Genomic DNA, 25,510 nt, shown 5'->3' on the forward strand with positions numbered 1-25,510 from the left:
ATAATCTAGGCCCAAAGGGGCCCAACTTTCCTGTTAATTGGAATACAAATGAAATCTGTCATTCAGTAATTGAGGTACATGATGACATATGGAGAACAGTATGCATTCATCAGAGCTCTGTGTTTATGTGGCAACTTGTGGACTGCTGAGCACACAGAGTGCTCATCCCTTTAGAAAAAATCACCTCTGTCAGAATCCATCTTGTTCCACTCACTAACTCCTGCCAGAGGACACACACACACACACACACACATATATATATATACACATACATATAATATATACACACACAACACTCACACTCACCTTTGAAGCACTTCTCCAGCTAAACATTGCTGTCCTATGCTCACAATGACTAGAGCACAAAGAGCACAATAGAGGTCATAAATGTTGTGATATATTTGGGGCAGGACTGCCCCAGGAGAATCTGTACCTCATCATCCAAGGGCAGAACTGGGTCTCCATTTCTAACAATGACTAAATGATATGTGGCCGTTTCAAAGACTTTTGGAAGTGCCTTGAGGGCCTCCAATGACATCAGTGTAAAGAGTATTTGCTGCTAATCTTAATTAATTTACCAGCTTGATCTCTTAAAGCAAACTTCCATTTACTATTAGCAAACCCATCAGCAGTATGATGCAGAAAAAAATTAATACTGGAGTTCCTGGCTGCACATAATGTAGATTTCACACCCACCTTCCTGGAGTGAAATTGTTGGCACCCTGCAGCCAGTGGGAACCTGGCAGCCTTGTCAGAAATTTCACTGGGACAGAGATTTTACTTCACAGCCTTAGCTTAGGTTAATCTGTATTGTGGTAATGAAGTTGTGAGAAGATTTTAGCAACCCTTTTTTTTCAAAACACTGCCCTCCCCAGAATTGCAGCTGGTAGAGATGAGCAAAATTTTTCAATTGAGTTTTTTTCAGCAAATAGTGTAAAGTTCAGCTTCATTTTGCTGAACTGCCTTGTGTAAAAACAGAAGAAGGAAGTGAAAAGCCTGAAGTTTTCATCTGAAATTACTTAATGCTACTCCATTTTACTTTTCAATATTAACAATATACTCAACTCTGGTATGTTTTTCTTTGGAAGTAAATGTTTTGATCAACCAGAAACTAAACTCTCTCAAATTTTGATCCAGCTATGGTTTTGAACAACCTAAACCAATATTTTTATTTTTTTTAAGGAAAAGTTTTCAGAATTAATAGCAAGATGAAATATCAGTTACTCAACACAGGTCCAACAGCAGGGGACAAGAAATTTAACTTTGAAACTTGATATTTTAAATATCAGACCAAAGCATACCCAGCCCATACGTAATTTCCTGATCCTGTTCCCAAAAATGTTAATGCAAGCTCTTTCATCAGTGGGATCTGCAAGCACTGACAGCAATTGCAACAGGCCCCTGAAATCCACAACAAGAAGAAAGAAATGTACTTTCTGAACTAGTAAAACTTTAATTAACAGGGGGTTCTCTTGGCACAGTTTTTGCTGTTAAATAAATAAAGCATTTAGTCAAAACCATCTATATTTACTATACAAAATACTGAAAAGCAAACATATTTAAAAGATACGGAAATTTAAGGTTCTGTGAAAAGAAACTGTGCTACATGTTATTCACACTTATAATGCACATAACACAACTGCAACACAGTATTTAGATACTGTATATTCATACATGGCTGGTGTAAGGTTTTCATAAGGGGATGCCATGTTATTAAAATGCATTTGTGTTTCACAGACTCTGAGCAAGGCAGAATTTGTCTTTTGAATGTCCAAATACAATAAACCAAAACAAACCAGTGCAGGCAGTAACAAATGGTGATTTGTGTTCCACGTCAGAGTCCACCTGGCACAGCCAGCACTGCACACCTCTCAGATGGGATTTTGGTAGTGGTGCTGGTTTCTTCTCCAGCAAAATATCTTTGGGTGAGGGAGCAGTTTTACCCCTTTGCTGCCCTTTCATAGAAAACCCCACAATTCTGAAAGCACTCGAGTTTTCCAGAATGTTTTCTGGTTTGCAGTAACAATCTAAAAAATTGACTAAGAACAATTTCCACCTCTCAGTCTTTGTGGCATATGCTCCACTGAAAAGAGAACAGCTTTAATTACTTCTTCAAAGCAAATAGCATGGCATCCCTTCTTAGATGGAATGTACACTGTGTGTTTGCATGCGGTATAATGTAAGTCACTTGAATACATCAGACTTTTTTAACACTATCATATAAATAAGCTTATTCCTTCTACTAGACATATAAATGCCTTTTTTTTTTCTTTTTGCAGTCCATAATTATATATACATTGAAAAAGAATGATACACAAGCAGCAAAAAAGGCTTAGACTAGAACAACTCAGTGGTAACTAACCAAATTTGTGGCCTTTTCATATTCTCAACACAGAAAATTCTGCATATAAATATTTTTGGACTTCAGGAATTTTAAAATAAACAGAACAGTATAGTTGTCACACAGATCAAACACATTTTAAAAACATTTTGTTAGATTTTACAGAACACGCTGTTGACAGCTAAAAAAAGTAAAATAAAATAAACCAGATTTTTTAAAGGGGACAATAAGTCTAAACATCTGCTGATCCAGGGAGACAAGAGACGGGCCTAATTACCATGAAGCAGTGATTCTATTCCAATTCCACCAGAAGGCAAGGCTTCCCACTGTTCTTTACAAGGTGGTGTCTCTGTTCTTAGAAAGGACAACATCCCCCTAAACCTGGTCAGCAGCAAGGAAAGACCCCATTTTGGACTGATCAAAACTCTAGTCAGAAAACAAAAAATACCCCAATCATAAAGGGCTTATAACAATGTCGGATAGTTACATTTTACAATATATACTATTGACAAAATACCACAACATTAAAAATAATTAAAACCAAAGCAAATACATTTATAGAACAATTATGTCTTTATGTAGGAGTTCTCTACTTTAATGTTCCAAAAGAAATGTAGGTGTTTTCCAGTCACTTTCTACCTGCAAAATGGTGATCTGTACAAAACCCAACTGAATCTGTTTTAAATCTGGGCTCCACAGAAAGCAAAATGTCAATGCACTGACCCTTTTTTTTTTTTTCCAATTTTCCAATTTTCTTTTGACCTTCAAATTTCTCAGCAACCATTAAGGTCTTGTGAGTATGGTGTGATTCCCCTTCATGGAATGGAAGCCCTTTGATATGGAAAAAGTAGAAGAATCCAGAAAGATTGTGAATGATACCTTTATACACATCTCTAAAATGGGAGAAGCACAACTTGATAGGTGCTTGGGAAATTCAAACTGGAGGCACCAAGAAAATGCCATGGCATATGTTTCTAAAAAGTCACTGTTGTGGAAAAAACAAATATAATGTTAATATTCAAACCACAGATTTCTAAAACACAACAAAATGTACCTGAGAGTGTGCATATTTATATATATATATTTATATTTATATTTTATATATATTTGCCAACATTTAAAGTGAGAAAGTATATTTTCCTCAATTCTTTCTCAAAACAAAGAACTGTGGATTTAAACAAAACAAACCCCCCCAATCAACCCCTCTCCTTCTCAAAGCCCCATGAATGATACTTATGGCCCAAGCACTGAAGTCTAGTGCTGCTTTGGAAAACCCCATTTCACATCCTTCTCTTTTCAAATAGTACCCCAAACAGAGTGGAGAATAAGCAAGAGAAAAACCAAAAATAAAAGAAGTATATTTAAATATTACCCAGTATATAACAGACTGTACTTGTGTCAATGAAGAATCTCCAAGAAAATAAAGTGTTAAGTCATACAAATGTAGCCCTGTTGAAAAGTTTAGCTAATATTTCCTTGTAATTAAGATGATTTGAAAGGATGTGAACACAAACAGGCTACATGAACACAGTATATTAAAATTCCCCCCTGTAGCACATTACAATCAATAAAAAGAAAATAAAATCTGAATAATACTAGAGGTAGCAGCTGTTTGTATTTTCCATTATCTGAGTATCTCTGGAGTCCAACCCTTCGAACATTGCTCCCCTGATGAAAGGCTTGTGTGCGATCAGCCGACGTACAGCAGAGTGGAAAGCTAGATGTCTGCAGGAGTGTTTGAAGTATCTTTCTGAGTACAGTGGAAGTAGTACTTGTACAGAAGTGCGTTGACGACCTGTATTAAATCACAGCTCAAAAAGCCATGGCTGTTTGCTGTCTTACAAGCCACTTAAAAAAAAAAAAAAATCCACAAGGTGTTTGAGTAAGCTATGCGGTTCCACAACATATAAATAGGGTGAGTTTCAAGAGTTCCATATAACCTCTAAAATATATGCTAGCTGAATATTAATGGAGTAATGATAATATTAATCATAGTAATGCCTTAGTTCTGGTATCACAAGAATGCGCTTCCTTCATTTGGGATGATTCCTGGAGGATGTTGGTGGGATCTCTTCTATGTCTGGTAGAAGTGGTGGTAGTGGTGGTGGTGCTCGTGATGGTGGTGGTGCTCATGTCTTTGTATCATCTGTCCCACTTGGCCTTCATATAAAATGACCGTGGGCAGGTCTCTCACATGTTCCTTTTCCACAACTGTCCCTGGAGACGGGAAAGTTTTGCACATTTGGTGATTCTCCTTTGCCCTCTGCTTATGCTTCTTGTGGATCTGTTGGGATTGCAGGGGAAGGTACGGGAGGTTCTGGCCCACCCGTGCACTTGGGGAAGCCATGGGCAAGGGCACCCCTTGAAAAGGTTTATTTCTAACTGCCCTTCCAGGATGCACAGGGGCGACATTTTTGCCCTGGGCTTTGGGAGACCTCACAAAGTGCTTGCTGGAGTCCTGGTTCCGGAGCCTCTGCTGGATTTCTGCAATCTTGGCATACGAACTTTCAGCCAGATTGATGTGGTTTGGATCCACCACTTGAGATTTCCTATGGTGAGCATGGAAGGTCTCAGGCTCATGAGAACGGGATCTAGTTTGATTCACAATTCTGCCTGGTGGGTCATGTTTTTGAGCTGCTGGAGGAGATCCTAGGAAATAACAAGCTGAGTTAGTCATCTAGTATTTCAAAGTTTTAATTAGTAGCATGCAGTTGGCAGGGATAGCATTATCGGCAGAACAAATTTTTCCTAAGGAAGTGAATGCAATTATAGCTGTCTAGTTTAATTACATTTAATAATTCTGGCCAGTAAATAATACACAAATATGAATACCTATCTAGAGAAGACTGAACATATGTGTTGGTGTGTGCTTGTGTATAAAAATCTCTATGTTACCAACTCTTGGTCATCAAATTAACTGTGAGGGGAATAGTAAAACCCTGGCAGAGGGCAGGGAAGTGAACAGAATCCAAATCTCTTTGATGTAGGGACTAGAGCCAAAATTCCAGGTACAAACACACATTCTACTATTTTTGGGTCAGTAGTGAGTATAAAATATGTGCTGGTCTCATCTTGGGAACAAGCTCCAACATTCAAAAGTCAATCCTTACCTCACCCGTAGACTAAACTTAATAATTTAGATGTAAAGATTGTTCTCCTAGGCTCAGTTCCAAGTTCAGCTACACAAACAAGTACATCAAAGCAGCCTTGCAGCACATTAGCCACTCTGTTGTGATACCACCTTCACCAGTAATTATCTTGCAGTATTCACAGTCCTATTACTGAGTCACTACACACAGATCACACAGCTTCACAATTCACTGTCCCTGACATGGAACATGCAACTGAAGAAATAAAAGATTACGAGGTTACAACTTAAATTACCTGGCCCAAACTTTGATGTGTAGTTTTCTATTCCTGCAAGATCCAAATAGTGGTTTCTCCTTTCAATGTTCTCATCAACACAATGACGGTAGCACCCACTTTGCTCTGGATTGTTCTCACTCTGGTGGTATCTGTCAGCAGGAAGCAAAATTACAATTCAGCAGAACTTCTTTAAAGTCCTTATCACCATCTGCAAACCAACAACTAATGGACCCTTTGAAGTGACAGCAGCTGCTCACAAAGAAACAACAAACACTTGAAATTGTGGATGACCAGCCTTGCTATGACGATAGGCCTAAACTGACTGCTCCTTCCTCTCACATAAATCAGCCCTGATGTTGCAAAGCAAAGGAGGCTTTCCAATTGCATCACATGTGCAAAAGCAAATAAAACCACTCCTAGCATTTATTACTTTCTGTCTTGGGGCCAAATCATTCAACTGATTCTCCAATTAGGACACGCCAAAGAAAATCTGCTGTTTGATTCATGACCATTCCCACCGCTGTGAGGAAGTGCTGGGGTAATCCAGATCAAGGTCCATGTGCTCCTGCTTCAGAAAGGCAGGCAGCAGCACAGGTGTAGTAACTAGAGAGAGCCTGGGAAGAGAAGGTGCTGGTAGGACACTCAGAGGTAACTGCTGCTTTCCAAAATATAATTAATAAGGTCAGATCAGACACTCGCTTTAGAATCTCAACTCCTTTTCCTGCTCAGCTTTGCAATTTTATTTATAGCAGAACTATTTCCTGAGAATGAATATCTGAAATACCATTCATTTATGAGGCAGAAAAAAATCAGGTAGAAGTTTACAGTATTGCAACCCATAATGCCAAACAATTTTATTCAGTAATTTAAATGGCAAGTCTGCAAATATGAACAATATTTTCAATATAACAAACAGTATAAGCAGAAAACCCTTGATTAAGTTGCTGCTTGTCATTCAGACAATTCAGTCTCCAAGGCCACAAGATTGGCTTTGCTATTTCTCTGATGTCAGCCTAACACCAGAATTTGGCCTTGTATCCTACACCAGTTGTTAAATATGGGCTCTGTACTGTGTGGTGCCCAGTACTCTGCTTTTAGTCTCTTAACACATTTCCAAGTTTCCAGAGGCTGCTGATCCCCTTGAGCTTTGGCACAAATGGCTTTCCTGGTTTAGTTTGTACTGTTCAGGGGTATCACAGAACTGAGGCCCCTCGTGTCTCTGTCAGACACAGGTCTGCCGTGTTTTTTATCAAAGTCACAAGACTTGACCTAACTGGAAGATCATTTTTGCTCTACTTTGATAGAGGTAGAGTCTCCTGAATGGAGGAGAGTCTGCCTGGAAAGCAGGTAAGGTTTAAAGATTCTAGTCAGCTTTGAAAAGTGACATTGGCTACTCTCAAAAAATAAAAAAAACCCTGGAATGTCCAGATATTCTCTACATTTTGGATACCTAACCAACTCAGTACCTTTCCTGTATCAGACACAACTTTACAGATTGTTACACTTTAGCATGTCAACATAAAAGATCTCTGGGCTAGAACTTGCCTAACTGCAGTTGCCAGGCATGAATCACCTACACAAACCACTGGGACTTGAACACATGTGCTGAAGACAATTCACAGTTAACCCAGAAAAAACATCATTGAGCTTGATCCAACATAATTAAGCAACACTGCATATAGCACTGCTCTTGGAAATGAAGCTAACAGGGAACCTGTTATTTTGTTACTGTAATAAATTAAATCTCTCATCAAGACAGAGAAAAAAAATTATGCCAGTACTGCCACAGCACTCCATTCTAATAACCTTCTTGCATGCAAGATGACGTTCAACAATATTCATGCAAATATACACAGTGAAGCAATTACACACTGGTGAGAGATGTGCTCCACTGTCAAAGGGAACTTCAGGGGCTTCTGAGAACTGAAGTGTCTGGCATCCAGGCCCTCAGTGCTGTCCTGCAAACACATGGGAGGACTTGGGCAGGCACCAAGCATGCATGGAGGACTGTGTAAAAATAGTGTTGTTAGCGGGCTTGGGTTTGGTATGGTCCTGGTTTTAATAAAAAATGGCATCTGCTGGGGTGTTTGCGGAGTGTATGGAAGTCCTTTCTGAAATTCCCACGCTGATGTGTCATCCTGATGGCACGAAGCACACAACAACATAGCAGGAAAGGGGAATGGAGCACAGGGCAGAAAATGCAGGGGCATCCCCTGAGAGCCTCATTCACTGAGAACACAGAGTTTAAGTCAGCCAGGGAGAACCAGGCTATCTAGCCATGAACCCAGCTACTTATCTTGGTACTCATATTAGCCCTACAGGTGAAAACTCCTGCCTGTAGCTTCCAGCTAATGAAAAATCCAACCCATCTATATCCCAACCTTCAGGATAAAAACATTTCTATCCATTTTATCCTGAATATTAATCACATCTTGACTAGAATTCCTAAGTGACTGAACATGTGAAATGTGTTCACTTCTCACAAGTTCTCATTGCTGCTCTCAAGGGGGAAACAACTGCATTAAAATTGTGAGATTCTGACCTGAGCCTCAGCAGCTTTCCTGAGGGTTGTCAGCTTGGCCAGAGTGCACAAACATCCCTGAAACACACACAGTGTGAACAGCACACTCTTCATCCTGTCTACAACTAGTGGGATGCAACAAGAACTGGCAGCTGCTGACCACTGATGCTGATCTACTCAGCTCAAGACACAGATTTGTTCTGTGATGAAGCCTCTCACCAAAGAAATGAAAAGGACAAACATTTTGTCACAACATTTGATTCTTCCATGACTGTGGATTTAAGTGGAAATGCCTGCTGTTCATAAAAACCCTACATTTGCAGAGCCAGGACTTTAAGGTGGTTAAGAAGGGGACTTCAAACTGAAAGGGGATTTTTGCACTAGATTATCAAACAAAACCAATCTACTCATTCACACAGGGCAAAACTTTGCTAATGGGCAGAGGGAATCTGCACACCACATCTAGGCCAGCAAGTAAAACCACAGAGTATTCTTCAGTTCATAGAAGATTCTGTGCAGAGTTGCTGACACAAGATTAATAGCAATTTCATTCTTCTTTTAATATGAAATTTGATTGTACTGGGATTTGCTGACTGGGATAACTCACTAGCATTTTTTCTCCATCCAAAAAAGGGAGGTACTGTTCTCTTGTCAGTTTCAATAAGACTGAATGCTCCTTCTCCTGATAAATTTGCTATGTATCCAGACAAATATCCCTAAATCTAAGGAAAGCCAAAAGTTTGTTGTTTTTTTCTTTTTTAAATTTGCAGCTGAAGAAACAAACATAACTAATGAGTCAATGTCATTACTGTAACATTTCAGCACACACTTCCCTCTGCCTTATGAGCAGTTTCTGTTATGAAACATAAAATCCTAAAATATGTCAAATATACCCCAAGATGACCTGTTAGCATTCTGCTTGGGTTATGAGCTGGTAACCAAGTTAGCCCATGCAAAGCTTGGCACTATTTGAGTTGATGAGTGAAAAAGATGGGCTGGAAGGAGGACAGAGAAAGGCAGGAGATGGCTCCTAAGGAGTGGAAAAAGTTTTAGGACACTTTTAGCCAAAAAACTTCGCTGTTAACCTCATTTATTTGCACATGGCATCGAAAAAGACAATTCAGATCCCACAAAGAGCTCATAGAAAAAGAAAATTTTGGTTTTTTTTTTCTTTTTTGTATGTTTTAATATAAGTATCCAGCTATAGAATCTGCTCTTAAGTCCACAATGAAAACTCCTATAATTCTTCTATTTTAAAATAATTTTAAAAAATGAAACAAGCAAGCAAGACATCAATGGTTGAGGTTTCCTCAGAGGTATGCCGTGCCTGTCAGGAGGCAGGGTTCATTCCCCTTACCTGAGGGAAGCCCTTTGCTTCTTCTCAGAGCTTCTGGCTTCTTCATTAGCTTTGTTTTCAGCTCTGTGCCTGGCACTCTGCAAATCTGCCAGGAGAAAGAACATTATTGTCACATTGCTATCCTTGCTGATCAGCACGACCAATATTCTGCATTGCAAACACATCTGCTTGTGTCAGTAAACCAGATGTGATGTATCATTTCATGTAACCTTCTCAGTCCTGCTTCACTCCAAAGGACAGATTTCACTCAGATGTAGCCTGGGCTGCAGGATCTCAGCCAGGGTTGGGTTTACCTGCACTCCATGGAGCAGCCCAGCTGGAGCCACATTCACTGCCAGGCCCAGTGCTGGCAATTCAGTGCTGACCTAATGCACCACACAGCTCCCCAGCAGTGGGAATTTGCTTGTGTCTGCTCTTGAGGGAGTGACTGCTTTATTAAAATTGAGGTGACCAGGCTTTCCTTTTAGAGACAATGCCTACATTTTCAATTGAAGTATTATTTTAAATACTTTTAAGTATTTCAATTTAGTACTACTCTACCTACTGAAGTAATTATGCTGATACAATTATTATTACAGTGAAGATAAGTTAGATGAGCCATCATGGCACAAACATTTTTATAATGGAAGACTCTTCCAGCACAGAAAATGTACAATTTTTATGCTCAGATTATTTGAGTTTACTTATGATTAATTGTTTATTTCTACCCAGCAGCACTGGTAGCTATGTACTGGCAAGAAACATTTTATAACCCCACACCTCCTTTCACACAAACCAAGTGCTGCAACATCAGCAGAGATAAAGTGGTGCAAGTCAAGAAGGCCTTAGATCTGCCTTGCAGTGCACAAAGACAATTACACGATACATGGTTACTGCTGTTTCCAAAAGAAGCCATCCATCAGAAGGGGTAACCCTCATTTGCTAACGAGACTCTGAAAGGAGGGCAGGTAATTTACAGTCAAGATCATAAAGCAGGCTCATGGGGTTTAAAAGACCCACATAATTATTTGCCTTTAAGTATACACGTACTCGTAGTAACAAAATCTAGAGATGGATTTTCAAGGGACTCTGGAAGTTTTTGCATTTTTCCAATGGCTGATTGCACATCCTTACCGGTATGGTTTAACAAGATACTCTTTTTCTTCTGGCTGCTGTCTGGTGCCACAGTAAGTTTCACTCTCAGAGTTTTGCTGGAGCTAGGAGAATGGTTTACTGATGCATCAACTACCTCATAGATGGTATGAAGCAAGCTGGTAATATCCTGGAGTAGGATTGAAACACAGAAGAACACAGCACTGTGAAAATGGCATGAAACCCACAGCTCTGCTGCTTACAATTGTTTTGGATTTGACACTATTAAATGCTGAGGTATCCTCAGAAGTCACTGAATTTAAAAGACTTGAACTTGCATGGAGTGTTACAATCTTCATCAAATGGGTTTATGAACTGGGGCAAAGCAGATCAAAACAATAATATCATCACAAGATCTGCAGGTTTCCCAAGCTCTGAATCAACAAAATGGTGTTCTGCCTTCTCTTTTCTTTGATTTACACAGAACCCAGGGATAATCATTCATTCTCCACTAAAAATTGAGTTCACGTGGCCAAAACAAATACATCAATTGAAGATAATCTTGGGCATTACAGTCTTCCTATTTATTTTGTTTTGTTGTTTTGTTGTTTCGGGTTTTGGTTTGTTGTTTTTTTTTGTTTGTTTGTTTTGTTGTTTTTTTTTTCCCCCTCAACATAGTGAAATGGTCGATTATCTAGACGAAAATCAGTAAGAAAAGTGGCAAACTGTAAACCCGAGGTTTGGGAAAAAATTGTCTGTCTGAATATCACCCTACCATCTGTGTTTTAGGGTTTAGCTTATTTTGCAAAATTCAACCAGTTTTAAATGCATATTTTGAACTGCAAATATTATCCAGTCAGGCCTATTAGAGAACCTTCTTCTCAGCTCTCTTTGAAGGCAATGGGATGTGAACAGAGGCTTACACATCTGGCTATACTGGAAAGAACACCAGCCAATTTTAACAAGCCAATGGTTTCAAACAGGAGAAACACTGTTTAGTAGCTGATGATGCTCAAAGGTCTCCCAGGTTGATTTAATCCAGCCAGGCTCAAACAGGGTACTACCTTAAACTGCCAGGATGAAAAGGGCATCTCTTGGCACACTGCTTTTCCTCAAAGGGATTTTACCCAAACTGGTCTTGGGCACCAACCTAAGGCCAAAGCATTCTGATCATTACAGCCTATAAAGAGCCCATTGAATGCATATCTGAGAACTTCCCCATGCTGGTCTTCCTTTCCCTCGATCTATCCTACTACCTAAGCTCTCTCCAGATGCCTGCAAGCACAAAGGAAATACCTAAATCATCTTTTATTAAGTATAACTGGTTCTGAGGATTGAGAGTCAGGTCTATAAAAATTCAAAACCTCTACAACTTTTCCTTTGCTTGGGAGTCACACCTATAACATGGGCAGCTCAAAGTTTAATATGGCCTAATGGAGCCCCCCACCATTTTAGCAGTCAATATACCACACAGTCCTCATTATGGAACCAGCTTTAAAGATGACACAGAAATCCTAATTTCTACTCACACAGAATTTACGGAAATACTGATCTTATGGCCAGGACCAATGATATTACAGTAGACGATTTTCCAGCTCAATAGGAAGAATGAATAACTAAATCCTAGGGGGTCCAGACTTTGTCTTAACATGCAACCTCTCTAACTTTTCTGCACTCAGGAGAATTTCTCCAGATCTGTAAGTTCACAACAATACATTCATAAAAAGAGAGCAGAATATGTATTTTTTTCTCTCATTGCTGCAGGAGTCGATATGGGCTGTTATCAGTAGCTGCTTTCCATGCTCTTGACAATCACTGTCTAAAGCTTGAGAGTGGGACAGAATGCTCTGTGTCAATCTGGTGGACACCTCACAGTGCTTTAACACTTCTCCCTCCTCACACTTCCACCCTAATTTGAAACCTAGCCAGATCCCTAAATGTGGCCAGGCAGAGCCACATCTGAGAGCCAGCTTGAAGGGCTGAATTTTTGTTTCATCTAAGAGGAAAAACCCAGGCAAGCACATAAACAGATGAAGAAGCCATATCTGTGATTTCATACACCCTGCATAAGTCATGCTCCACGAGCACTGTGTTACAATCCCACACTTTGATAAACCTTCTCCTTCAGCAAAACACTTAAGCACAGTATTTACCCTTAACTGGGCTCCATACACTCAGCATGTGGGTGAATGGGGCTTTTCCCATGCATTCCTGGACAAGTCTTGGTTAGCCAACATGTCATCTTTCCACCCAAGGCTGCTATCAAGAGGTTATTATCAACTCTTCCACTCACAATAATCTGCCTTTCTTCCTTTTTTCAGCTATGCCAGATATTTGTAAAGCCAGATGTTTGTACATCTAGTCTATTTTGGCTTCAATAACCAAAGACAAAAAATCCCCCACTGTCCTTTGACATGATTTTTTTTCAGGGCTGAGGTCTAACTTGCTAACTGGCTGACAATCTGCCCCTTGTGTTCTGTGAGGGTCTTTCTCAACAAGCTGCTTGACTCAGCAGTTTAAAAAGTACTCCCAAAGGGAAGGAAAAACATGGCATTTGTGTGACACATACTTGGCAAATCACAAATATGTGCACATGCATCTCACATCAGGACAAGCTGCATGCCTCAGCCCAACAGGCCTAAATTAACCCAAATTAGTGTCCAGGCTGTGAAATGACACTCAGCACCCTTGTGGACTTCCACACTGCTGCCTCTGCATTTTGTTATGTGTTTAACATGCAGCCTGAAGTGCTCTGCATTCTGGCACTGCAGGAACGTGGTGGCCACACTGGATGTGTCCCAAGACCGAGGTTAGGGACAGCCATGAGCAACCACTCAGTGCTCATGCTGATCTTCTAAATACTGACAACAACGTTTTGATTACAGGATTCATTTACTTGTGGTCCTAATTTGGGGTTGGGAATTTCAGCAAATTGACAGTTCTGATTTGGTCAAACAAGGCTGCTTGGGTTATTCTGTCTCATGTACCACAGTCCTGGCTGAGCAGGTACCAGCTACAAGGAAGCTTGAGCCTCCTGTTGCTTCACAATTACTATTTCACAATTGTAACACCTGAATTTCTGAGGCACCGATCGACTGAGAATGGTCTTTGTCAATGAAATTTGAACTGTGACTAAAATTCCTTTCTCACAGCCCTGTTTTGGCAGCTAATATGATAATGGTTTCTTGTCAAATTGGTAGCAATAGACCATTAAGATATAAGTTACACACTCTGTATTTTATAGTTACATGTATATTTACCCCAAAAGTATTTTCATCTTCCAGCAGCCTGCCAGCAGACTTGTTTCCCTTGAAAGCTGTCCCACTGAACATTATCTGTATTTAAATTCATTTAAAAACTGCCTAAATCCACCGACACAGCTTTACTTTCTACACACCAGGCTGTGCATTTCACCATCCTCAAGAAATTTAGCATCAAAAATCAAGAATAAAACCTAGTTAAATGTTCCTCTTGTCTGATACATAAACCAGCATGACTCAGAGCCCACCTACCAAAGAATCAAACTTTTATGTGCAATGAATTATGAGTTGTACAAATCATGGTATTTTGCAACTGTTTTGTTTTAGACTGCTTGGTCCTTCCCCCACTAAAAGTGTATTTTTAGACTAGTATATTAAATGGGTAAAGAGAAACAAGAATGAACAAAAATATTTCTTTCCTTCAATTTCCTTCACAGCAAATGGATTGTATTTAGAGGGAAATATTCTGCATGACTCTAACTTCTGAGGGGCTTCTGGTATGCAGGATTTCTGCTGGGATCTCTAGGTTAACACAGTACAAAAACTGGAACTATGATATTTTTCCACAGAGAGGACAACAAATGCTCCTTGAGTAGCATCCAAAGAGCCAGCATGTGCCATACCCAGATTTATCTGTCTTTTGCTTATTGAAGACCACAGGTGGTTTTCCAGGGTGAAAATCCCATCTTCTTTATCAAACAGACAATGCAACAAAATGTATTAACAAGAGAAAACTTAATAGATTGCCCAAAATATTTCCATTCGTTAAATCCACACATGTATGCTGCATTCACACATCTATCTGCAGAATACTTTATGGATCTCCAGTAGGAGATTAACAGTAATTTATAACATTCAGAGGAACCAATGAGTCTGAAAAAAGAATGAGAGCACTGAAGTATTCCTCATTCCTTACAGAACATATGTGAGACTGAGAAAGCCCCTATTCCAGGGATTATTTTTGTTTTTAAGGAATATTAGTAGTACAGGGATAACCTTATTTTTCCCATATTAGTATAGATTATCATCAAAGACTAGTTAGCAAATTAGAGATTTTTGTAGAAGACACTGATAATTTTTCCATTAGAATTAATTTAACAGAATGACACAAACAAAAAGCCCCAGAGAACACCCCCAAAACCAAAGAGTTTAATAAAACTGAAAGATTCAGCTTGGCTCTTTGTAGCTTGCCTGAGAGAGAATTCTTTGACTCCCCTCAAAACCAAGAGAGAAAGTTATATTTTTTGTTAATATTTCTATCTGACATGAAGCCATCATTTCTAATGACTGAAATGACAGCCATAGATACAGACAGGCACTGCTGCTCTGTCCATTGGTTTCACTGTTCTTTCTATATCCTGAGTTAGTACAAACACAGTGCAAACCAACAGATTTCAAGGTAAGGGTCAGGCTGATAAATGGTTGCCCCAAAAATGCCAATGCCCTTCCCCGAGTCAGTGACTTGGTGCTGAGCTCTGAATGCAGATATAAACTCAAACCTTTTTTATTCATCAGAGTATAGGAGTAAAAGAATCTAAAAAGGGAAAGAACAAGTCACAAAGGAAACATAAGAGGAAAAATTGGGTATTTAATGTAAGATACAAAGAACAATTTTAGCATTAAAAATGCATGAAGAGAAACATCAATATCAGTTCATTACTTTTCCCTTGGAAAAAGATAAATACAAATGTCTCATTTGTACTTTGTTTGTAGCCTGATTTCTACATACAGCAGGATGTTTTTATTGCAACATCAGCTCTGTTTGATCACATACATTTTTGAATCATTCTTATTTGGAACACAAAAAGAACTTCACTTGCTATCTGCTCAAAGGCTGCTCTAGAAGAAATTTTTTTTTTTTTTTTTTTTTTTTTTTTTTTAAATATTTTGGAACTTCACTTGCTATCTGCTCAAAAGCTGCTCTAGAAGAAATTTCTCTTTTTTTTTGTTTTTTTTTTTTTTGTTTGTTTTTTCCTGACAAGCAACTTTCTCGTGTGCATATTCCTGTGCAGCCGCTCACCAAAGAAACTCAATTTTAAAAGGAAGAACTGGTTAAAAAAAAAAAAAGCTGGTGTTTATGAAGCATAATTACATTCAGAGAGCTCAATATAAAACCTCACAGATCAAAAAACATTAGTTCAATTATCCAAGTTTCAAGTCCGATTACAAATATTCATGTGAAGATAATTACAGCGCAGCTGTCAGTTCTAAAAAGGCCTGCTGTACATAATGAATTGTCCTCTTACGGCTTATGGAATGAAGGGAAGTGTTATTAGCCAACTTTTGAAATATACATATTACAGCAGGAGAAGTTATCTCTCACTAAACCAAAAAGGACTGAGAACTGGTCATCTTTATGACAGAAAAAGCAGAAGTTTAATAACATACAGTGATGTTAATTTATAATTTGCCATCCCAATAACTGTGCTTTCATAATGGGTCTATCCCATCAAGAAGCATGACTAGATGTGAATTTCTAATTATAAGGACTATAGAATAAGTCATACAGACTCTAGGAGGAAATCAAAGCAGCATTAAGTTCTGAAGACATTGTTCAATCCAGGAGCAATTTCACTAAAATGGAATTTGAATGCTCTAGAAGTAATCTGTCATTCTGCAGAACCCAAGGGAAGTTGTATCAACTAAATACACACCTTATTTACAATTTTTATACATTTGAATGAAAAAGCCCATTCAGTCCATCAGTAAAATGGCTCCCCACCTATGTGTGTCTCACAAACTTATTTTAACACTGGATTCATTTGGAGACTCTCCGGACACGAGGTACAAGGTTTTAAACACAATGATTTGGAATTAAATGAAGTGGATGTGGGTGGGCAAGCCACTTCTTTTGCACTGTCTCACTTTTACAACATGGTGAAAAGCAAGAATAATGCTGACTTCTTTTTGCAAAGCACCTCCAGGTCTACAGGTAAAAAACTAACTGAAAAAATCTCTCTGTTAAATCCAGATATAAAATCCAGGAGACATTAAAGGGAAATTTTCCAAGAAGGAGAAAAGGTCCGTATTAAGCTTTTCTCACCAGAACACTGGACCTTTGTTAAGAAAAGCTGACTGGTTCTGAATGCATTTTCATCAGCTCACTAAAGGGCACTAGTACAGATCTGTCTCTTCCTCAGACTGCCCATTTTGTCCCTGCTCCAGCAATGTACTTCACATACTTTTAACTGAAAACATTTCTCTTATTAATTTTAATTGAAACTATTCAAATGTTTAATGTTCCCCCTCGTTAAGTCATTTGCTGGAACAGGAAAAGGACAGTATCAGGCACACTATGTCTGCCCATCTCCCAGGGGCCAAGAGAACAAGAAATTCTATGTCATATTAAGAGACTAAAATTCCTCTTTTGTGGCCAGGATTATCTATGAGCTGCTATTGTTGGTCATTCTTGATTTAAAAAACCCTCAAAAATTGCACCTGGATTCAACAGAAGATAACCAAGAAGATGGCTTATACAAATGGAATAGTTTGCAAAAGGTGTGTGTGAGATAAAGGGGAAGATTTGGAATGGTGCATACTACTTGTTTCTATCTTTGGTCACATGTAAAGAGCTGAAAATTATCAACCTATTTGGTCCCTTGGTTGAAAAGAATTTTTTTTGGCACAGGTTCAAGCCTCAATGTAGCAACCTCCAGACCTCAGAGCAATATAATATTCAATCCCTGCACAGATTTGGTTTCAGTTAATCTGTAGTCTGCTCTTGCAGCAGGGAGAGGTAGAATTTGGCCGTAACATATTCGCAAAGTACAGTCAAATTAAGCTCCTTGGTGTACCACATAATCACAAGTAATTATTGTGTACATACTTGAAAGCATATTCTCATTATGTTCAGCACATGGAACCCCCACTGACATTAATGGGAATTCCATGCCTGAATGTAAAAGACACCCATGTGTGTGGGTTTGGGTTTTGTGTGTTTTTCCCCTATTTCTGAGAGTCACAATAATCTTGTAATGAAGACTTAGCCTTGGGTCTTGAAAGACCTGGGTTCTATCTGCCACTAGGTTCTTGTGAGACTTCAAGCAAGTTATTTCATTTTACTAATCTCTGTTCCACAAAAATTAACAAACACTACTTCCCCACCTCACCCGTCCTTCTTGCCCTCTCTATCTCTTCTTCCTATCTGAAACTCTGGACTTAGCCTGCAACTTTCCATCTGCTTGTTCTTGTGCATGAGGGGCACAGATTTCACTTGACTATTCAAAGCACTATCAGAGTACAGACAATAAAAATAGCCTTGCAATGATGTTCAAATACATGTTAAAAATACTGAACAACCACCACATTTGGCAATGTCAAAAGAAATTTGCTTCAGACTTTTTGGTGTCCAAGGCCACTACACTTTCAGTATTTGCCCTATTGCTTTCAAACAGTTTTTAGCAATTGTCACAGACACCAGCATTAGATCTAAGAGAGAAAAGAGCCTTTGATTTTCAGTTGATTATCTAAAGCCATGGGAGCCAGTAAACACACATCACAAAAATCAATGAACAGCACACGGCATAAATCCCAAGTAAAAGTCATTCTTCTAGAAGAAATATTACTCAATTTGGCCAGAAATAGTTCTCAAAAGGACTATATCCTAATCTATACATCCTCTTATTTGGTTTGAAGACATCCTGATAATAAAAAATACACACAGGTATGCTTTGACAGCTATTCTTCATGGTCCTCCAGAAAACATCATCAGTGTTATTTATACTTGGAGGGAAAATGCAGAGATCAGCCCAATATTCATAAAAACAATAGAAAAGTATAGTTAGTACTGCTGGAAAGAATGTCAGCAAGCACGCTTGCTATTTGGTTAGCTTAACTCTGAAAAGCAGGAGAGAAGCCAGAACAATATACATTTGCAGGGGTTTATTTTGACAATGTGTTTAGCTGTTCAGTTGTTTCAGATCTTTTTCCTCCTCAAATGCCAGTACTATTTTTTAAAGGCTCATCTCAGGTATTAAACAACAACCAGCTTAAAAAACGGTACAGTAGATCTGAAAACAGCAAACTAGTGGTGGGATTGTTTCTAGGAGGGAAGGGTCCATGGAAACTGCTGTTTAAGTTGGCAGGACACCTCTACTTCATAGTAGAAAAAATGTTCCTGTTATAAAACACTTCTCTTGTTAGCAAGTGCTGCACATAAAGGGGCAGCTGTACTTTGCTTACCTCACGTGTGACTCTTCCGTTGTTATCAAAGTCATACAGTGTGAAGGTCCATTCTTGCCTGTTATCTTCCTCTACAGACACATCACATTGCAATTCCTAAGAAACATGCAAAGAGCAGCTGATTACCTAAAGCAAAAGGCCTGTTTGCAGAAGAGACTCTCTGCAGGAGACTGCTTGCTTTCTTCCTTCCTTCCTCCCTTGTGGGGGGAAGCTCTCGGGGTATGTCCCAGAGAGGTCTCTGTCCATCACAACAGAGGTCCCATCATAATCACACAACACGCCTAACTCTCCGGGCTACACCTCAGGGAATTCACAACTTGCTTTCTACTTCATTGTAGAAAAGAGGAAAAGGTACAAGAATACTATTCCCTGAAGCTCTTGAAACATGGTAAGACTCCCCATAAAAATGTGAGAAGGAAAATTACGCTTAACTCAGGAAGAGGAAGACAAGAGAAGCAGACTGACAGAGAGAGGCGACAAACCACAGGGCCAGGAGTAAGGATTAACGCAATATGGACACAGATTCCCACCAGTGAGAACTGTTCTCAACACTGATATTTGATGGGCAAAGGTTGTCAGAGTTAGTGCAGTACAATATCACACCACTGAAGCTCCTCAAACAGAGCCTGCCTTGGAACTGTCAAGAACAACCTGGGAGTAGTGCCTGCGCCTTGTTTTCACTATGCTTCTGTTAGTGAGAGTGTGATCTGTGGAAACCTGAGAGAATCAATTTGTTAATGGGAAAAAAAATCCCCAAACCAAAACCAAGAACAAAGGATGCACTTTGACTGACTCCAGTCACCTGGGTGCAAATCGTTTGCTGCCTCTCAAGGCATGTGCAATCAGAATTATCCAGAACCACAAAAAGGCAAAACAGAGAAGTTACAGTGCAATTAAAATAAAAGTCACTGTATGCAAGTAAAATAAACAGCCCCAAATAGCTTCAGCATGATAGACCTCAAAACACCTGGTTGATCTTCCGACTTGAAACCAATTCCCTACAGCAGTTATGGGCACCCCGTCCCCTGCCGAGTTCAAAGGCAGCCTCCTCTCAGTTGTAACAAGCCCGGCTGAGAGCTGCCAAGTGCCCCACACTCCACTGTGGAAACACAGTTTCCTATTACATAAACATTCCTGGCACCTTTAAAAGCCAAATCACTTTCACCTCAGGTTTAGACCTCTTGTCGCAGCACTCCCGTTTCTGATTCTTTTATACCTTTGAAGCATTTACAGTCTCTTAGCTCCCAGCTTACATTGCTGGAAAACTTTCATTTGTAGAACAAGGGAAAAAAATATCAATACTTGGTTTCTTGCCACATATTAATACTTCCCTGTCCCACATTGCCTAACATAACATCTTTATGTGAGGATGTGCTCTGCTTAGTTAAGAGCCATGGAAACCTTCCGTGCATTAGTCACGGTGCCTAGAACCAAGTGCTAACCTTTATGGCATGCCAAGAACTACTTGGGAACAAGCACAGACTTTGCTGGTACTGTGGAGTTCCAGCTCCTCTGGCACCATCCATGTTGACAGGTGTCCTCCAACGTTCAAATGTCAAGGCACTGTTAACTGCAATTTATCATGCCTTTCCTGTCTGCAAATGTCTGCTACTTGAGGTAGAATATAAAATAGGCCTAGAAAAAGAGTTATAGCTATGGGAAAAAAAAACAAACCCAAACCTAGGACAAAAGAAAAGTCACCTCCCCAGAAGGCACAAAAGCAACACTTGAACTACACATGGGAAACCTACCTCACCCTAATCTGCTTTAAAACAATAAAATATGAAATGGTACCAGACTGAGAAGGAAGAGAACACTCCAGCCATTACAAAAGGTGCCTGCATGGTCTTTGAAACATCAACTGAGGAAACACAAAGCTCATTGCTTAGAGAGGCTGACAGCACCAAAAGAAAGGTGCCTGCATGGTCTTTGAAACTGAGGAAACACAAAGCTCATTGCTTAGAGAGGCTGACAGCACCAAAAGCCTGGAGTGCAGACATGAATATTTGTGCTGTTTTTTGCTGGTGCCAGAATATCTTCCTCCTCACCAAGACAGACAACCCACTAGCTGGGTGACTGCATGTTTCCATACTCATATTAATGAAAACACTCCCTACAGAAACAAAACCTGCCAACTGCACACAGTGTCTGACAGTTATATGATGTTATACAGATGCAAGCCTACAAGGAAATAGCCCATAGGACTCATGACCCTCATCCTCCTGCCATGTGACCAGATGGATTTCCCACACAGCAGGTCAGGGTTATTTCACTTTGGAGACCTGGGCACTGAAGATCAATCATTGCAGAAGCTTTCACAGACATCTTTTACATTAGACAGATTTAACCAAGTGCAATAGTGCATGAAAGTCAATTTGAAGATTTGATAATACAGTAGCTGGCCTAATAAATAAAAGGTTAAACTGAAAGCTTCTTCTTACTATACATTTCAGATCCTGCAGAGAAATAACTATCATTTGATTCTCTCCAAACCTAGAAATAAGTGTCACTAATCACCTCATTTGGAGCACTGACAGTAAGGCACTGATTTGTGCCAGTTCTGCTGCCTCCTGTACCCACTACAAACACTGGGAGCAATAAACATGCATCAGATGACACTATTTGGTCCACAGGTTATTTTTCTACCATAATTATGTCAGTACAGTGAAACTTTAAAATACAAAGGACTTACTTCAAATTTCAGTTGCTTCTTGGAACTTGTGCGTGTGTCACTTTCTTTTTCTGCTTTCTTTTCATCTCCACTGCAAACTCCATCTGTCTTCTCTGGAGGCAAAGCCACTGCGAAAAGCATATTTAAGAAAAAATGCTTATAAGGAAATGTCAAAGCAGTCTCATATTTGCAAATCTGTCTTTATATTTAGGGTGAAATTGATATCAGCAAACTTGTATGAGAGGATCATTATACTTGATTTGCTTTTGTGTTCACTACACATCTGGGATAATTTCAGCAGACAATCTACCAACAGCTTTTGGTACACAGCCTCTCCTACAAACATCACTAGAGTCACAGGAAGTTCAAACACAGTATTATGAGAATATAAAATAGCAGAACTGTTACTGCAAATAAGTTGAATAATTTGCAAAATATTGAAAGTTTCTGACATATTGCAAAAACCCATCACATTCACCAGCAGTGAGTGAAGTAATGAAGCTGAAATAAAACCCTCATTCTGTTCCAGTTCCACTCTTCAAACACACATGAAGCTTAGCACCTTCCAAGAAGGCAACACTACCTGCCAAAAAGGTTAAGCTGCATTTTTTCAATGCATGAAATAGCATATTTCACTCAAGTTTCAAGTTAAAACATCAGGCACTTGCATAAATCAATAGCACTCATAAAGAACATCAATATTAATATCTATCACAACATATCATAACATATATCAGATATATAACAGAAAGATATATGCTGCTCAAATGGATGAAAAGACAAATGCCTAGAACAAAATAGCTGCTCCCTTGGCTTCTGCAGGGCCATTCAGCCTTGCACATGATGAAACCCTGTATCTGGAGAAAACTAATTCTATCTTCATTAGCATTATGAAAATATACACAAACTTTTTAACCCTACTCTCAGACTTTTAGACGTGATTTTTTACACATCCACACACCTCTGCCAACGTTATGCCCACACTCCATTACATATAGCAGCAATCCTTCCAACTCGCCAAAACCCAGCAAAGTTGCAAAACCACAGGTCCTAAAGTCAGCATTTTCTTCTGTTGCACTGCAGCATTTGCATCTATCCAAAGCCTTTTTCCTAATGCTATGTTAGGAGCTGTTTCTTGGGGATGCCTTTGGCAGTAGCATCTCATTAAGTGCCAGTTCAATCAAATCAGATTCCTTACAAAAAAGGTGACATGATCCCCTCCAGTTCAGGGTGACCCATTTCAGACTGGGTTTACTGGCTCTCCTGGTGTTCCACACTGCTGAGGCGCCTCCCAAACATTCTTCCAGGAAAGCAAGTCACTAACATGCTGCAACTTAAGATACTTCATTAGCCATTTTCCAGGACTTTCTTTCATGTTTACAATAGAAAAAATAAGCTTCAAGAAACCAACCAACAACACCAACAAAAAACCAAAAACAAACCTCCAAAACCAAAATAAAACTCTTACAACTCCCATTACCATAGCTTCATACTCTCAGAAATTCCAGAAGATTTCTGCCCCAACATTCACGTTGTCACACTGCATTACATTTGTTTGTCTAAATTTAACATTACTTTTGTTTGTTTGTTTTCAAAACTGTGGTATGCTATATAAGATGGATGTACAGTAAAGAAAAGGGAATAAATTTGAAACGCTTTGACCTTTGGTGGTTTTGAGGTTATACTAACACTAGCTCCTCAATACACACACATAATTTGCATTATACCAATTTGATAGTGTTTACTGTACACATACTGACATGTTGATATGCTTTGATTTCTACTCCAAGTAATGTTAGGATTCCTTACACCAAACATAAGCTAAGTAGGAAGGTCAGACAAAGGAAGTCAAAGCTGCTTCACAGCAGTTTCTTCCCTGATTCTTTTAAGCTGATGTTACTGGATGAGCAGGGACTGTTTCTTAGGAGGCTTTTGTATAGTGTTTATAACAGGTAAGACAGGTATTAAAATAAATATTGTTTCTAATACATAACTTTGAAGTATATCTGACAAATGCTGTTTGCTTTACACTCACTTTGCCCTTTGAATATAACTCTACATTCCTAGAAGTTCAAAGCTAAGGTGACAAAAAGACCCCCATACAACAAAAGACAACATTTGTTTGTCTACTTCAATCCAGCCTTGTTGCTTCATTCTAAAAATCAACAAGAAATGAAAAAGTAACCTGGGTCTTCATAACAAGGGCAGTTAAACTGATAATGGTTCTTCATAACTATTAGACACACCCTAGATTTTCAGTGCCTCATCTGCACCAGTGACTGTTTTTTCACAAGCACAGTTATAACTTGATAAAAACTTCTGTAAAAGAGGCTTTTGTAATCCCTCCCAGTCTTGCTCTAAGGAATGTGAAATAAATGAAAGATGGACTGGTATGACCTCTAAGCTTCTTTGGGACAGTGAACAGCCATTTGGAAAAATATATCCACTCTTGTTATCACACATTCCTTTAAATGTTTAAAAGTACACAATGGCCAAAAGACTCCTACAGTTGTCTTTTATCTGTTGAGTGTCAGTATCCCTCATGACAATCCCAAATGGCAATGGCATGGCAGACTGAATTAGGCATAGCACTGTGAGGCAGATCCTGCAGGAGGTGGCTATTCCCTGCCACAGTGCCCTTTGCTGGGTTTTCTGTCAGAACAAAGTGTCTAACAGAGCATTCTCTCCTTCCCACCACCGTGCACTGAGCTGAAAGCCGCTGGCATTAGCACCGAGCACCAGAGCCCAGCAGGTGCTGCAGAGAGGAACAGGACAGAGCCACCTTCTGCTGAAGGAGCAGCCCTTCCCCTGGTATGGTTAACAGCCTTTCTGGATGTACAGTTTGTGTGTTCAGTATAATTCACGTTCACTTTAATGTATAATTTATGTAACAGAGGAAAAATGTGCACTGACAAATTAGTCTTCTCAAAAAACAAGGGTTCAACTATTGGAGAAGGAGGGGATACATCTTGCAGTACGCTCCTTGGGAGAGTTTAAATAGTGTATGCCAGAAATTATCCTCTTTGAGCTTCGCTGACCTTTGATCTGAAGAAGTTATTGGCCTTGCTGCTCCAGGGAATTATCCTTTGAAATCAGTTACTCATTTTGGAGCTCAAATGAAATGGGAAAATCTGGTGATCTCATCCTGATGTCAAGTTTCGTTCAGCAAAGAAAAATGAAATCGAACTGAAGAAACTTTAAAGGGCAATATAGAGATACCAAAATAATATTAGCAAGTGATCAAATAATGTGTCTGTGCATATATCTCTACATGCCTTATCCAAACCCAATGAACATTTAAAAATACATACTTGTTTTGTCTGAGAAGAGAAGGAGAAGTGTTTGGTATCTTGCTGCTATACTTAGTTTTGACTATTGACATGCGCTCAATTTCATGAGGGATACAAACACATGCAGAGCCTACTTATAAATAAAATGAGAATGTCTGCTTGGGACAGTTAAAACTGGCAGCCTGTAAACAGAGATCCACCAGCGAGCCACATGCCAAGGTTTCAGATACATTCACAATGTGAACTTCCTTTCAGCTCTGCCAATGATATTAAACCAGACCAGACAAGATAGCTATCTCAAAGGACTGTGGAGAATTAATAGACTTGTGTTTCCAAAGTCTAGGTCATCAGAATTAAGTCTGCATACAATACATCATCTGTGCAAAAATACTTACTTACCTCCCTGCTCAGATAACAAGTCCTGACAAAAAGAACGTGCTACATAGACAAAT

At 39.3% G+C, this 25,510-nt stretch overlaps 1 protein-coding gene across 2 annotated transcripts in view; it reads right to left on the reverse strand.

Annotated features, from left to right (window-relative positions):
- Positions 1 to 358: 358 nt before the first annotated feature.
- The window catches only part of NKD1 (NKD inhibitor of WNT signaling pathway 1), a 108,661-nt gene continuing 83,509 nt past the window's right edge, over positions 359 to 25,510 (reverse strand). Inside the window, exons 5-10 of one of the 2 annotated variants that reach the window (XM_039721519.1) lie at positions 21,790 to 21,896; positions 19,098 to 19,193; positions 10,699 to 10,846; positions 9,586 to 9,670; positions 5,726 to 5,856; positions 359 to 4,990 (exon numbers count right to left, since the gene is read on the reverse strand). In XM_039721519.1, the coding sequence (XP_039577453.1) occupies positions 4,416 to 4,990; positions 5,726 to 5,856; positions 9,586 to 9,670; positions 10,699 to 10,846; positions 19,098 to 19,193; positions 21,790 to 21,896 (1,142 nt within the window). In that variant the 3' untranslated portion in view covers positions 359 to 4,415. The remainder of the gene's footprint in view (positions 4,991 to 5,725; positions 5,857 to 9,585; positions 9,671 to 10,698; positions 10,847 to 19,097; positions 19,194 to 21,789; positions 21,897 to 25,510) is intronic. The other variant, XM_039721520.1, reaches the window with a different exon arrangement.

This window comes from Passer montanus, unplaced genomic scaffold (assembly GCF_014805655.1).
Source record: "Passer montanus isolate IOZ18808 unplaced genomic scaffold, ASM1480565v1 scaffold45, whole genome shotgun sequence".
NCBI classification, from domain to species: domain Eukaryota; kingdom Metazoa; phylum Chordata; class Aves; order Passeriformes; family Passeridae; genus Passer; species Passer montanus.